The following is a 16229-nucleotide window of genomic DNA, read 5'->3' on the forward strand; positions in this document are numbered from 1 at the left end:
TACATGACTGAAATAGGTGTCTATATATTTATTGACTTGCAAGACAAAAAATCAACGTAGATAACTTTGTATGCATGTGACTTCTGGTGACCTTAATCCGTGCATGTGCTGTAAGGGTCGCTTCTTTAGTAACAAATCTGACTGCAAAGCGAAAGTGGTTATTCAACAGCAAGGAAGACCGACGGACTCAAGCCTTATAAGAAAAAAGTTCAAAAATAATGCAAGGATACTTTTGAAATTTACATATTGTGATATAATGTGGCTAAAATATGGTCATTATTCATTTGAAAACTAATCAAGAAATAGATGGAATGAAATGAAAACAAAACATGTGCTTACCTGTGTATCCGTTATTGTTATTTTTTTTAACAAGGTTAAAGTATTTTTAACCCACGTGCATGTCCTGTCGGCAATCTTTGTAAATAATGGCGAAAAATAATTAGATCAGAGCTATTGATCTTCTCTGATTAAAAAAACGTTATTTTCACAAAATTCTGTAGGTATTATCGACATTGATCTCTCCAATTGCAATACTACAATCTTATTTCATTGAATCAGCAAAATTGAGTAGAATCAAAACTGAACAAACTTGATAGCTAATGCAGCTTTAAAAAAAATGTACGATAATCCTTTATAGAAATATCAATGGAAAAACACATGTTTCCCAGATGATTTCAATCATTAAAAGCATATGTTTTCATTTGGATTGGTGCAAAAGAATGCAGTTCCTGTGCCTTAATTTGAAAAAAAAACAGATATATTTCCATACTGGTCCTAAATGTTTTTAAACATATGAGAACATATGTTGCATTTTTTCTGTGTATATGTATTCTACGTCTCTATATCAAAAATATTTGTTATCAATGTAACTCCATATTTAGATATGATTCATTTTTAAACATGCAGTCGGTCTAAGAACCAGCATAATTAATGAATGAATTCAAGCGAAAAAGTTTTTGTTTTTGGCATCTATTTCTAAAATAATTAGACCATAACCTTCAAAATCAACTGCAACCTTCTTTTTTGTGGTATGTAACTCTTTAAGATCTTACATTCATCTACAAGACATGGTCAATATCTATGGATGATGACTTTGTTACAATAGTTGTTTTGCAGTCATAAAAAACTCAATATTAAAAAAAAAGTACCTCCACACTCAAAAGACTCTCCGTATAAAAAATATTTGCCCTTTTCACTGTCATATTCACATCGTTGTTCCTTGGTAAAGTTCCCTTTCCCAGGCACAAAACAATATATAACCAGTGTATCATTATAACCAACTTCTCCATCATGGCTAACAGCATAAGGAGGATTGGCAAGACGTTCAGCTGTGTAGTTTTTCACTTCACATGTCACAGCTGCAAAAAAGTACTTGATCAGACATTGCATTATTTACAATAGCAAAAACTATTTTTCTTACTGCAAACAATCATAAATAATGTCTTTACCTTAATACATTTTTATCATAATGTTACTTACAGATTTTCATTGTAATATTTTAACAATGCAATTACTATAATGAATATTATTGTCAGAGTTAGTTTTCCAAAAATTCTTTCTATGGGTATATATACATGGAAAATACTAGAGTTTATTTGTTCAAATATGGCTATTAATTTTCACATATTTGAATTAAACTGTTAGAAGCTGACACATGTAATTACAGAAACTAATTTGACATATTATTTATAACAAAAATATGACTCAATAGTCATTGCAATAATTTGAATACAACAACTTTCATTTGACAGTGCTCACCCCCTTCTACAGCACTAGAGTTCATCCTTATTTTTATTTGTGGGTTTGTCATGCTATCTTTGTGTGCATTTTAAATGCTGCTTTTCCTCGTTGTTTGTTCTTATCAGTTTATGTGTTCTCAAATGTGTTTTTTCCTATGGATTACCCCTTTTTGATATCCCGTTAGCACTTCTGTATCTTCACATTTTTCAACTGGCATAATAAACTATTTTCAATAAAAAGTGAAATTTTTCCTTATATCACAAAACCTAATTGCATTAATACTTACACACAATAATTTCTACCTATGCGTTACCTTGACATGATGGGAAAGGTTGAGGAGACCACTGGCCATCACTTGTACATGTATAAACATAGGAACCATTATTACTGTAACCACGGTAACAATCATAATACAGTGTATCACCAAAGTGATGTTGCTGTCGATGTGTTTGCAACTGCCCATTGTCTATAGTTGGTGGTTCAGGACAAAGCACTCCTATAATTTCAGTTGCAGGAAATAACTTATTGCATATTTTTTTTTCAAAAAGCTTTTAAAATAAGGTGCTAAGTGCAAGATTTCTAAAAGTTACAAACATACTTTGACAAAACTGTGAAGGAGTCAATACAATAAAATATCCTGTTTATGATTTGTATCTGATTACCTAACAGCTATATGTTACGTATTAAATGAGCAGATTTTAACTTTTTGTATAAGAGAAATGTGACTGATAAACAAAAGTATACTCACGAACACAAGAATGGTTATATCTGAACTTATCCCCCTTTAGAAAACCAGTTTCTGATGTTGCTAAGGAAACACCAACTTTGTCATCTTTAGTAAACATCTGGTACCCTTTATAACAGCCACACTGGTACCCACCAGGAACATCAGTACAGTTATGATCACATCCTCCATTGTCCACATCACATTCCAATATATCTACAGAAATAATCGTGATTTCTACTTACTGTAAATTAAAAAATTAATGCATGCAAAAATTATTCTGATTTTGTTATTTGTGCCAAAAATGTGATTTTAATTTTTGCAGTTTCAATAATGCATCAATAATTATTACTCGGAAGTCATGTGATTGATACAGGGAAGATAACAAAAAAATGGGAACAAAATTTAAATGAAATTTTGAATCATCACATATTGTGTTAATATGTGGTTATAGTAGTGGTGAAAGTTCCCGTAGTAAATAATTAATCTTTTTGGAAGTACAGAAATAACAAATTGCCATCAGCAGATTATGACAAGCATCATCTAAAGTTTTTAAAATACTTATAAATATTCCATGACTTCTGAGTTTTTGATTAAATTTCATAATGCTCTTAAAAATCATTCAAATAAAGAAAAAAAGGCACTCTGTCAAAAATTTGTTTTTTTTCACTTTCTTAACAGCCTTAAATATTTCAAAATATCAATAAGAATTGTGTTTTAGTTAGATAAAGCCAAAAGAAATATGTCCGTTTCCTACTACCCTACTATCAAAGATTTGCCACAATGAGAACAATTACCTGACTTTATTAATGTAACTACATTACCACTGTTTATGCAGCATGATTGTAATATAATGTCCTGTGTACACTCTTGGCATTTTAAAAATACAAGTTGAATAGAACACATGTCTTAGGGAAGTACTAGACATATCAAAACCCCATAGAATAAGATATTGGTGCCATGACCATTGACTAAAGGCCATCAGAGGCAGACAGAGAAGTGCCATTACCAGATTAATAAATCGTATGGAGGAGAAAACAAGCATTCTGACAGTATTGCTGATGCAATACAGTGTCCCCTTTCGGCCTTTGAACTCATTGCCTTCATGAGATTTTTTTATATATGTGAACTAACAATGGATGGTGTTATTTTTTAACAATCAAGAGAAAATAACTCTTGAACAGCAAAAGCAAATTCCATCAAAATCAAACCTGAGCTTCATTTTACAGTAGATAATAACATTTTTGCATTACAGAAAGCTGCATATGGACATTCTCTTTCTATCACCTGGAAAGTTGAAAAAAACTTCGTAAATATGAATTAAAGGGCAAATAACTCTAGAATGACAGCAGCAATTTGCATCAAAATGATGAAACATAAAATTTTATGTAATTTTCTATGTCAAAGGGCCATAAGTTCCATATAAACCATTTTGCTGCAATAATATTTAAATTTAATTTGTAACTTGTCATGATAAGACTAGATAACAAATATGAAATCAATTGGACGAGGCATTACAAAGAAAAGTCTGGAAAACATAAAAAGTGTGACAGACGGACTGAAAGACTGACTGACAGACTGATGGACGGACGGAGTGCAAACCTAAGTTCCGTTCGGCATTTGCTGAAAGGGGACAATAACGGAAAATGACATCTCAAATTGGGAAATGAATGTTGCAGTGACATCCCAGGAGAAGAAAACAGACATCTTACAGAATTTGGACAATCAAATAGTGGATTTGATGGAACCAAGTAAAACTGAACAGGAAATTCTGTATACAGACATACAAGGACATGTTAAAAGATTCTACAGTTAGTCAATAACAATTGGTAAGTCGTAACTCTACTAGAATTTCATACCAAGAACAAGCCAAGCATTGAACTCTAATCAGAATCACCAGAATTCTGATGTAGATCATCCTTCATATAACACAAATTTTCCCAAAATCCTGTCAAGAGCCCATACATCACAACCGTCCAACTTTTACCAAAGATTACCCAAGTTAGAACTACATCATTTTCTGGATACATAACAGAATGGCAACCACTTTGGGAATCATTTGAAACTAAGGTACAAACCAAGCCATCATTAACCAACATCCAAAAAATCAATTACTTGAAATCACATGTAACACACAAAGCAGAAAAGTGCATTACCAGACTTTCATTCACAAACACAAACTACAACCAAGCCATAAATCTACTGAAGGAGTGTTTTGGGCAAGAACAACAAATCATTTATGCATAAATGAAAACTTTATAAGAGCTTTTAACACCCTCACTGTCGCCTACAAGTCTAAGGCATTTTTTAGATAAAATGGGAACCAATATTCAAGGCATAAATATGAAAATGTCACACCAACTGCATTATGTTCTATATTAGCCAATTCAAACAACAAAAGAAATCCAAATGGATGTTACAAGGCTAAACACAATAAACTCAAGTCATGCATATTTTGCAATGAGTATCACTCTGCATCAAACTGTAAAATGGTTGTTACAAGTGAAAACTGCTACGTCATAATTAAACAGAAAAACTTCGCTACAACTGTTTTAGGAATCACAAAGTTTTGGAGTGCACATCCAAGTATTTGTGTCATACATGTAACAGGAAACACCACACTAGTTTATGTAAAAAAGAAGGACAAACTGGAACCATGAATCAAGGAGAAAGAAGCTCAGCCAATATATTGACTGTTTGTATCGTAAATAGCACAGAAAACAATCAGCCTACAACAACATTGTACTCATCAATGCACTCAAGAACCGACAAACTTTTGAAAACAGCTACTGCGCCTTTGTGGTCAGGAGGTCTATCTGCATCTGCTAATATATACATGATGAAGTCTCACAGAAAACATTTGTAACTCAAGAATTAGCTACACAGTTACAATTGAGACCAAGTGCAACCACTTATATCAGCCTAGCTTCGTTTAGAGATACAAGTAGAAAAGCTCGTAATTTAGATACCCCAATAGTTGACTTGGAGACAGAAACACAGGTAAGAGAATTCCCATAAAAGTATTGGCTTTTCTCGCAATTGCTGCAACCATCAATTTCAAAGCTTCAACACTATCTTATTTGAGAGAATTGAAACTAGCCTATCCCATATGCAACAACCACAAATTCCACATTTCAATGATACTATTGGGACATTGCACAAGATCATGCAGTTCACCGAAAAGGACCAACTGCCATGAAATCAAAGTTGGGATATTTACTCCGTGGACTAGTGCACAAATTATCTACAACCGGGAATACAACTTCAACATCAATGTTAAATCTGTTAATTCAGCACAAAGATGTGGAATACAAACTTGACCAATTTTGGGAAAGAGAATCAATGGGAGTTAAGCCAGCCGATGAAGACAAAAACACAGAAACAAAAGATTTCTACAAAGAGTATGAAGACAAATCTGTCATAATATACAGCTAAATTGCCATGGAAAGAAGATTTTGAAACATTGCCCACAAACTATGGTATTACAAAACAGAGAAATTTGAATGTAATTGATCGCCTAAGCAAGGACTGGAATATGTTATGCATCTATGGAGATATTTTCTCTGATCAAGAGAAGCTCAGACTCACTGAAAAAGTCAACACAACTGAAACACAATCGCAAGTTCAATACATCCAACACCATACAGCGAAAAAAGACTCTTTAACCACACCAATATGCATTATGTATAATTGTAGTTGTCAAGAATCATCAGTGAAACCAAGCCTAAATGACTGTCTCATGTCAGTGCTGCCTATGTTGAACAATTTGACCAGAATAATTGCTAGATCTAGAGTAAATCCTTAGACAGTGTCTACCAAAATAGAAAAAGGTTTCTTGAATGTCAATCTACATGAAGAAGATAGAGATGTAACCAGATTTTTTTGACAAAGATGAAACTGAAAATTCTTGGACTCCGATGGGATGACATAGACAAAATTATGTTTCAAAAAAACATCTGATTCAACGAGAACAGCATTTATACCAAACGAAAGATTCTAAAACAATCATCTAGCGTATATGATTCTTTGCGAATTTTGAGTCCAGTAACAGTCAGAAATAAGATTTTGATGCAATCTAACTGGGAACAGAAACTGGAGTGGGACCAACCTTACCAGATCATATCATGTCAAATGGTGTGAAATTGTCAAAGAGTGTAAAACAGCCCTAGACACTGAATAACAGAGATATATATTTCACAATTGATAAAAAGAAAGTAATTGTCTTGATAATTATAGTCTTCAAACTTCAGTGATGCAAATCAAAGTGTTTATGTTACATGTGCATACTTAATAGCAGGGGAACAAATTGAGTTGCCCCGTCAAAACGGATTACATTGCCGAAGCTTCAGTTAATGGGAGCAGTATTAGGAGGAAGACTACACTTGATTGAAAACTTGAATTTACACAAACAGACAGAGGTAAATTTCTGGGCCGACAGCCAGATCATACTGAGATGGATTACATCAATTCAACTGCTAAATATATTCATAACAAATAGAACAAGCGAATTATTAGAAACCGCTCCGAATCAGTTATTGAGAGATTGCCTAACGGGCATAAATTCAGATCTATTGACATGAGGAACTGCAAGTATGAAATTAGTAAACAATGATTTATGGTTTACAGGACCAACATGGACCACATATCCTTTAAATTGGTCAAACTGGGACTGAAATCAGCATGGGACAGTTGATGAATCTTTAAACAATATGATCACGAATCATATAATACTTACAACTTCAAAAATGGAAGAAATAGGAATCCACAAGATTATGAAAATTCAAAACCACAGTTCATTAAAGAGACTTTTGCAAGTATCAGCATATGTTATGAGATTCAAAAACATCTGTAGATCTAAATGTAATGAAAGAGACTCAAAGTACTTATCTGTAAAGGAAATAAACAATGTCATGTTTCAATGGATACAGATTTCTCAGGAGGAAGAATATTGAGACACAATTCAATATTGCAAAAAGAAATAAAACCCGCCAATGTCTGACAACTGAATGTGAACTTAGACAAATGAGACATTCTCAGATATAAAACTAAAATTCAAAATGTGCCCGTGAGCAAAGAAACAGATTCCAATATTATTGCCATCATCACACACAATTTTACAACTTAAAATCATCATGAATGCGCATACTGACCAAATGCACTTAGGAGTAAATGATACAGCCACTCAACTATGCCAGAAATATTGGAATCATAGAATATGCCAGCAAGTGAAAGTTGCTTTACGTAATTATGTTCCTTGTCAGAAAGTACCAGGATGTGCTTACCAACAACCAGAATCACCGCCTCTTCTTAGCGATCGTTTGCAAGAACCAGTACCATTCACAATCACAGGAGTGAACTTTGAGGGAATGCTTTATGCTGAAAACATTGACAATACAACGGCTAAAAGGTGCATATCCCTTTGCACCTGTGCTTCTTCTAGAGCTATCCACTTAGAAATCATCATGAATCTTGGTGAAAAGTCATTCATTCAAGCGTTTAGACGATTTTCCAGTCGCAAGTCACTTCCGAGACAATGCTTCAACATTTGTGCCTTCTGCATGAAAGATCCAACTGTTAACCAAGAGTCATACAGGAGAAACTAGGACACTACAGAACTGAATGGAAATTTATTCCGCGTAGTGTGCCATGGAATGGCAAAATGTGGGAACGTTTAGTCAGTCTCCCAAAAACATGTCTTGGAAAGTGTTAGTTGCAAATTGTATAGACACTGAACAACTACAAACAATCATTACAGAAATCAAGGCAAAACAAAATGATAGACCAATTAAGTACGTTAAAACAAATTTAAATGATTCAGAATCGTTGACACCATCACACTTCCTTCAAGGGTAAAGTTCGACTACTTCACCAAACACACATGAGAACATGGACAATTTTAAAAACTGTTAAAACATAACACATCATAGTTTCAATCAACGTTTCCACACGCAACAGCATATTCTGGAACACTTCTGGTTGTGTTGTAAAAAGGAATATCTAACCTCATTGAAGGAAGATCATACTGCATCCGCCAAGAAAAAATATGTTAAAGTAGGAGATACTTATTGACAAGGAGTGGCCGAGAATATCGTGGAAACTAGCTATAATAGGAGAATTCATCAAAGGAAAATATGAAGTAGTTTGAGCTATGAATTTATGAACTAAATACGGAACGACTAATCGACCGATCACAGAACTTTATCCACCAAACGGATGTCAATGATCATGCGATCACAAAACTTTATCCTACTGAAGTAAACGATAACCCAAAGAAAATTTTCCCACCAAACGGATGTCAATGGTCGTGCAAAAGAAAAGATTCATGGATGAACCCATATGTAATCATTAGTGACATTAAATTAACGATAATTGGATAATGTAGGGATTTTCTAAATTTCACAGAATTATGGACTTTAAACGATAATTATCTACTCCACATTGTAACTTATTTCTATTTTCATTTCATTTCAATTTTTGTACCTGCAGTATCGAAGATTTGCCACAATGAGATCAATTACCTGACGTTATTAACATAACTACATTACCATTGTTTATGCAGCGTGATTGTTAAGTAATGTTGTCTTGTATACACTCTTGGCATTTTAAAAATACAAGTTGAATAGAACACGTCTTCGTGAAGTACTAGCCATATTACAACCCCATAGATTCAGATACCTATCTAGCCTAATTTTTGTGCCTACCTTGAACATTTTATGGCCATTTTGGCTCAAGTCCTGTTAAAGTCTAGATTGTTTCCCCATTAATTCAACGTAAAATGTTTTTGAAAAATATAACTATTTTCCTACCTACTTACCCTATGTTTTTCTTGCTGGTAGCAGGAAACAAGACTATTATTTTTTTTTTATCTACATAATAAATTAGTCAAATAACACTTCAGCTATAGTCAATGAAAAATAAACTAACAACTTAGTGACCTATTTTTCAATAAGGACTCTCTAGATTATAACTTTGTTCTTTTACAGATTATATCTGCCTAAGATTAAGTGAACACTGGTAAAAGCTGTCATAGTAACTCACCATCACATGATTTTCCATCCTTATTCAGAATGTATCCATTGTTACAGGCACATGTGTAGCTTCCATTGTTGTCATGACAATCGTGCACACATCCTGATGTACCTGCAGCACACTCATCAATGTCTAAAATAATATTACAACATATCTGTATATCATAATCCTAATTCCAGCTCTGGCATATCAAAATACTCCTCTACCATGTCTTGGAAATTTAATATCAGTTATTGTCCTTGCCCTATATGAGCTGATTTAGTTCTTTACATGTTTGAGAGAACTACTGTCTGACCCCTATGTTCTATTTTTAGTAATATACTAATTTTGGATCCAATTGGTTAAGTATAGTCAGAAAAGAAGAGTTCAAAAATTGTTAACAATGATGTCGACAGACACCAAGAGATGGTAGTAGCTCACATGGCCTTAACAGATGCAAAAAATGATACAATAACTTACTTTCACAAACTGATGCAAAGCAATTGATGCAAAAAATGATATAGTAACTTACTTTCACAAGGATTGATCTTATCAAATGTTAGACTGGAGTTACACAAAGGTTTGTTAACACTCTTCTGTTCATACCCTTCATCACAGAGAACAGACACTTGGCCTTCAAATGTGACCAGCTGATTAGTAACATCTTTTCCACCATTCGTTAACTTTCCATTGTTGATTTCAGGTACAAAACATGATAATTCTATAATAATAAATAGTAAAATATAATACTGTAAAATTTTTTCAATATTAAAAATATAAGCAAGCACACAAAAAGAATACCCTGCAGATTAAAACTGTTACACCCTTAAGTTGGATAATTTTCCCTTGTAGTACTCCTACAATAATTATCCTCCTTAGTGCATCTCTACATTAACTGTCTAACCTTTCTTAGAAATTTCATCAAATCAATTACTCAGTTTAATAGGTATTGAGCTTCTAGAGTGATAACATTAAATCCTGATATTGTAGTAACTCCCTCAGCCATCTAACTTCATTGTACATCTACATATGCTGCCAATGTTACTTCATGGTGTACTTTTTTTTTAACTTAACATTAATTGAAATTCCCAGTTCTGAGGGAAAATTCCCAAATGAACTGATGGGGGACCCATTTGAAAAAGTTCAAAATCATCCCTGGTTAAAACCCCAAAGTTGGAGTAAGTCCCTTTGCAGATGTTTGACAAAATGTTTTTTTTTCTTTTAGGTCCATCTACATATAATGCCCAACTTCCAAATAAGATTTGATCAATATACAATGAAGAGTTTATGAGGAACTGTGCATACAAGATTTATGGACAAATGAATTGATGGACAGACATAGTGATACCTATGTCACTCAAACTGTTTTGAGTGATTATAATAATGAAAGATCACCACCATTACTGCTCCCAATAGTTATTTAAATGCCCTTTTTTAGGTTACCAAACCTTGTGTGAAAGGACAATTTTTTTTATCAATCAATGAATAAGTGCCTTTATAGGCCTTCAAAATGACAGGCATACAAAAATGTTCCCAAGTCCAAGCTACACATATGTTAGTTAAATCATAGAAAAAAAGACAGTAAGAGATAATCAACATATCTAAAGAACTTTTCTAAATGTTTCACTGACTGAAACAATTCAACTTTTTATCTGAAAGGAAAAGCTATCATCAGTCCATTTTCATTTTTAATTACACAAACTAAGGTATTTATACTTTTACAACTTGGAGGTACTGATGACCATGAGTTATGTCCCTTGCAAAACAAAAGTGGTATTCCAACAAGTTCGTATCCAGGGTTACATTCATATTTTATGATGGAACCAAATGATGTCCTGTCTCCTTCCACTACGGAAATCTTGGCATTGACTACATCAGTGGGTGTGGGACAAACAGCATCTGTAACACATGTTTTAAAGCATGTAGCAAGTAAAAACAAAGAGACCATGATTAGAATGAGCAACAGAATATTCATGATCTAAGGGCACTGCATCGACCAAGAAAATGGTGGAAAAAATTATGCTTACAGAATTGAGGGATTTTCTAAATGATTGAAGAAATGAGTGGGTGTTACTTATAACATAATAATGGACTTACAAGAAAATATAATATAGTGATCAAGTTTACAAAAAGTCACAAGTGTATAAATGATCCTAAGTTATGATGTCATATTAAAAAAAATAGCATTGTAACATCATATCGTAACATTTTAACACTTTCCATTTTTGAGAGCTCAACAACTAGTAATGATTTCCAAAAACAATTATATACCTTCCTGGTTCATATATACAGTAAAAAATAATGTAAGTCAATCATATCAAACTCCAATAATGAAAAATAGCTCCCATACCAAGCATAAAAAATGCTTTTCATAAAAATGAAATACAACCTTGATGTATTTGGTTCTGGAAAATAATAAAAACCATTGAGTTTTTTTTATATTTTTGGACACAACAGTACAACATTACTTATGAAAAGGAGTTCATAAGTGATAAGTTCGTATCAACCATACAAAAATAAGAGATGTGATATGGTTGTCAAGAAGACAGTCATCCATCAAAACCAAGCAACGAACAATTTAACTTCTACATGTACCCACACAGTCTTCAATGATGGACAAAACCCATACCATAAAGCAAACTGTAAAAGGCCCAAAAAATCAATGAAATGAAATAATTCATAAAAGAAGATCAACCTAATATATTGAAAGAAAAAGTAAAACAAATAACAATAAACATTAAAAAAAACAACGATAAACAATGGACTACAGGTCTCTGCCTTGGGACAGACACATAAAGTATATGGCGGGGTTAAACATGTTTGTGAGTGCACAGCCTTCCCTCTAACCTGGAAGTATTATCAGTAATCAATCAACATTTCAAACACTCATTGATTGATTACTTTCTCTTATTGAACACTTACAATCAAACTCCTTGAAAAGTTTTATCCATGCATACATACCTATCAGTGATCAATTACCAATTAATTAATGATTGAACAACTATTGATTAGTGATCTTATACTTATTGCTGAGGTAGCAATCAACCATTGACAATACAGAAAAAAAAAACTAAATAAATATAATATTATAGGTGTACGCTACTGACCTAAACATCTTGGCATTTTTGACCACTGCACATTGGATTGGCATGTAATAACTGGATCCCCAACCATGTAGTATCCTGGGTAACAGTCAAAATACACCTGGCTTTCAAATTCCACACCAGTTGAATTCACATAGTACCCATTGTCAAGAGGTGGAGGGAAGCCACAATACACACCTAAGACACAGATAGTTGTAGTGTGCAGCACTGGGAATCTCACAATCAACTTACACTCAGTATGTAATTTTTACTGAAATTTATGTTACCTCAGACATGCTGGTTTCAAAATAATCGTATATTGTTTATTTAGATAAAAATGTTTTTTTTTTTTGTATATGCATTATAGGTTATTGTTTAAACTCCTATGCCAATATTGCATACCCTATATCACATACCCTATATCACACATTTAAAACTATATCACATACCCTGTATCACACATCTAAGACTATATCACATACCCTGTATCATACATCTAAGACTATATCACATATCCTATATCACGTACACTCTATTTGGAACACACTTGAAGTATTGTTAAAGAATATGATATAATGAACATGACATGTTTAAATCGGTATCACATACTGTATTAACCCTTGACCTAAGGGGTGGTGGCCATTGGGGTGAGATAAGGGACTCAAGTTGATATGGCATGGTAATATTTAGTATGTATTAGTAAAATAAACATTTTCTTTCTATTTATTTTAAGTCTTATTTTAAGTCTGATGCACCTTTTGAATTACATCTAATATTGGACCTGAAGTGTTTACAAAATAAGATAATGATAAAAAACTTAAGCTAACAGTGTGGAATAAAAACTTACACTAAAATATAGAAGAAAACTTACGCTGACACTGTGGAATAATTTTATCCCATTTTCCACCTAATTCACATTTTAAATGGAAATAAACTGGAACTCTGTCTGGCAACATAGAATATCCTTGCTCACAAGATACTGTTATACTGTCACGGTATCTCCATTTCTGGGAACCAGTTATAATAGTGTGGTTGTTAAATTTAGGGTCAGGACAATCTAAACCAAAAGAGAACAAACTACCAGTACTAACAAAATACATACAATTGTAGTGATAGGATTTTGAGAGATTAATATATTTGACGATGACTTGTAGGAAGTCTAACAGTAACCATTGAAACAAAATATCTTATTAAGGAACCATTTTGGAAGCTTGACTTTGGAAAATAAGTTTTTTCAATACCTCCAATCTGTGGATGAGGAAGGGGTATAAGTGAAATTTGCTTTTAATGTTATCTATTATCTGTACTATTGACAATGTAAGATAAATTTTGCTATTCATTTTCTAAAATTCAAAATAAATCACGATCTAAATAACACTTTTCTTGTATTTTATGCCATGTGCAGGTCCAGGTGTCAAAAGAATAGACCCACAGCAGTGCTAAGCTTGTCACAAAAAGGCGACTAAATTGTGCTCAAAACCCTGGACGGGGGTCAGGGCACTCAGCCTACTGTCAGGGGCTGTCAGACCATAAAAGAAAAATCCGACCGCAAACCATAGTGGTGCAACGTGTTGATAAAGATACTACGTTCCTCACACTTTAAAGAACCCTGCTGTAGTATTCAATCAAAGAAGGAACTATTTGGCTTTGCCACAGAAGGCTAAATTGCCTGACTCTACCCACCTCTCCTATTTCCAGTGGCAATCAAAATTTGTCAACCCTATAATCCTTGCGTCCCATCCCATTTTATCATCATTTCATGTTCATTTTATCATCCATTTCATGTTCATCGCCTGATTGTAGCTGAAATATTGCTGCTTGGGCATTTAACCCAAACAAACAATCAATCAATCTATCATATTTTACTTTCCATTCAATATGTTACTGTACATTTAAGTCTATGATATACAGATTAGCAATGATGCTCGGATAAAAAACATTTTTTATGTGCCAGTATGACATATGCCATTCTGGAATACAAGTAACGGTTAGTAACACTTTCATTTAAGCCATTGTACATTATAGTAATTGCAGAAAATAGCACACCTTGGTCCATGTTTTCTAACAATTATCTGATTGTAGAATTTTTTTAGAGATAATACTTTATAGGCCTACGAGGTATTCAAACTTACCTACAGAGTAAACTCCATAAAATCCCCTATCACTAACCACAGCATCAGTTACAAGTTTTATGAACATCTGACCATTAGATGAGTGAACACCAGTATTTCTGACATCCCAGAAGAAAGAAGAAGCTACACTAACACCGGTATGTATAGCTTTAGTTTCATTTGTATCAGTCGTTTCTGTGTAGATCTAAAAATAATAAATGGATGGTTTTATATTTTTACAAAGTATCATAAGTAAGTGCAAGTATCAAAAGTGTGGAAAATCACATATCTCGTGAGTTTAAAAAAAATTATTAACAAAATGAGCAAAAGACTTACCTGAATTCATCAAAACATATCATACCCATACTTCCTTAAAAGTTTCATTAAATCTCTAATAGTTTCAGAGTAGTTGTACTGACATTCTGCTTCAGTAGTACACTTAAGGAAGTTCAAAGATCCTCATTTCTCACTAAATTTCATGGCAATATGCATAACTACAAATGGTGTCCATACTACTTTACTATCACTTTAAACAGAATTGCTCTGACATAATGTGTGATGGATCGACAGACAGGCAGACAGACAGAAATGTTTTCCACCAAAACAAATATATATCACAATGAAATATGATACTTTGTAATCAAATTAATAATTACAAAGGAAGGAGGAGCTTCTGATGACATCAAAACCAGGCTACAGAAGGCTAGAAATGCTTTCCTTGCCATAAGTCAGGTTTGGAAACATATACAGCATATATAACCAGATAAAGATCTTTAAAAGCAATGTAAAGTCGGTATTGGTGTACAGATCTGAGTGCTTGAGGAAGATTGTGACTGACATCAAGAAGTACAAGGCATTCCAGAACAGATGTCTGTGTAGGATACTGAAAGTACTTTGGCCCAACAAGATCAGCAACAGGCATTTTCATGAGAGAATGAGTACCCAGTCAATGGAGGATAACATCAAATCGAGAAGTCAGTGCTACATAAGACACATTTTACAGAAAGAAAATGATGATGACACAAAGATAGCATTAACATGGGCACCAGAAGGAAAAAAATAGAAAAAAACTAACGACACATAGAGAAGAACAAGATGGGGTGGCAGATTTGGAAGGCAGCAGAAGAGGCTGCCAGAGACTAACCAAAATGGAGAGATTTGTGCCTTGCCTTATGCTCCATTAGGAACAAAGAGGATAGGTAGTTAGGTTAATGTTTTATCATTAAGTAAAGATGACTAAAGATAAAACAGTAATGAGCAATTATATCTAGTTCTTCAAATCAATTTTAAATTGTTAGAGACATTTGGTGAAATAAAACTGCTTCTTGTAGTTATATGTCCCCTATTGCTGAATTTTAATAATGAGTAAGTAGAAAATTCCTACAAAATTTGTTTTTATCAAAATGGTGGTGTAGTTTACTTCATAAAAATACATTCTACAAAAAATAGAAGCAAATCATCAGGCAGTTTCAAAGAAGATGCATCCACAACGTCTTCTACTGTTGATAAATGTCAAAAACAGTTAAAACTCCTACAAAACTTTGTGAAACTGATGTATCATAC

The 16229-nt window shown here is 33.3% G+C and overlaps 1 protein-coding gene across 2 annotated transcripts in view; it reads right to left on the reverse strand.

The window, feature by feature from the left end:
* LOC148619305 (uncharacterized) overlaps positions 1-16229 on the reverse strand; it is a 125600-nt gene that overhangs the window by 92754 nt on the left and 16617 nt on the right. For both annotated transcript variants that reach the window (XM_088579057.1, XM_088579056.1), the window contains exons 12-20: positions 14688-14871; positions 13427-13612; positions 12580-12753; positions 11189-11371; positions 10005-10193; positions 9503-9625; positions 2489-2680; positions 2054-2236; positions 1149-1358 (exon numbers count right to left, since the gene is read on the reverse strand). In XM_088579057.1, the coding sequence (XP_088435183.1) occupies positions 1149-1358; positions 2054-2236; positions 2489-2680; positions 9503-9625; positions 10005-10193; positions 11189-11371; positions 12580-12753; positions 13427-13612; positions 14688-14871 (1624 nt within the window). The remainder of the gene's footprint in view (positions 1-1148; positions 1359-2053; positions 2237-2488; positions 2681-9502; positions 9626-10004; positions 10194-11188; positions 11372-12579; positions 12754-13426; positions 13613-14687; positions 14872-16229) is intronic.

Source organism: Perna viridis, chromosome 4, assembly GCF_037379345.1.
Source record: "Perna viridis isolate PV_CMFRI_1.1 ecotype Kerala chromosome 4, ASM3737934v1, whole genome shotgun sequence".
Classification (NCBI taxonomy): domain Eukaryota; kingdom Metazoa; phylum Mollusca; class Bivalvia; order Mytilida; family Mytilidae; genus Perna; species Perna viridis.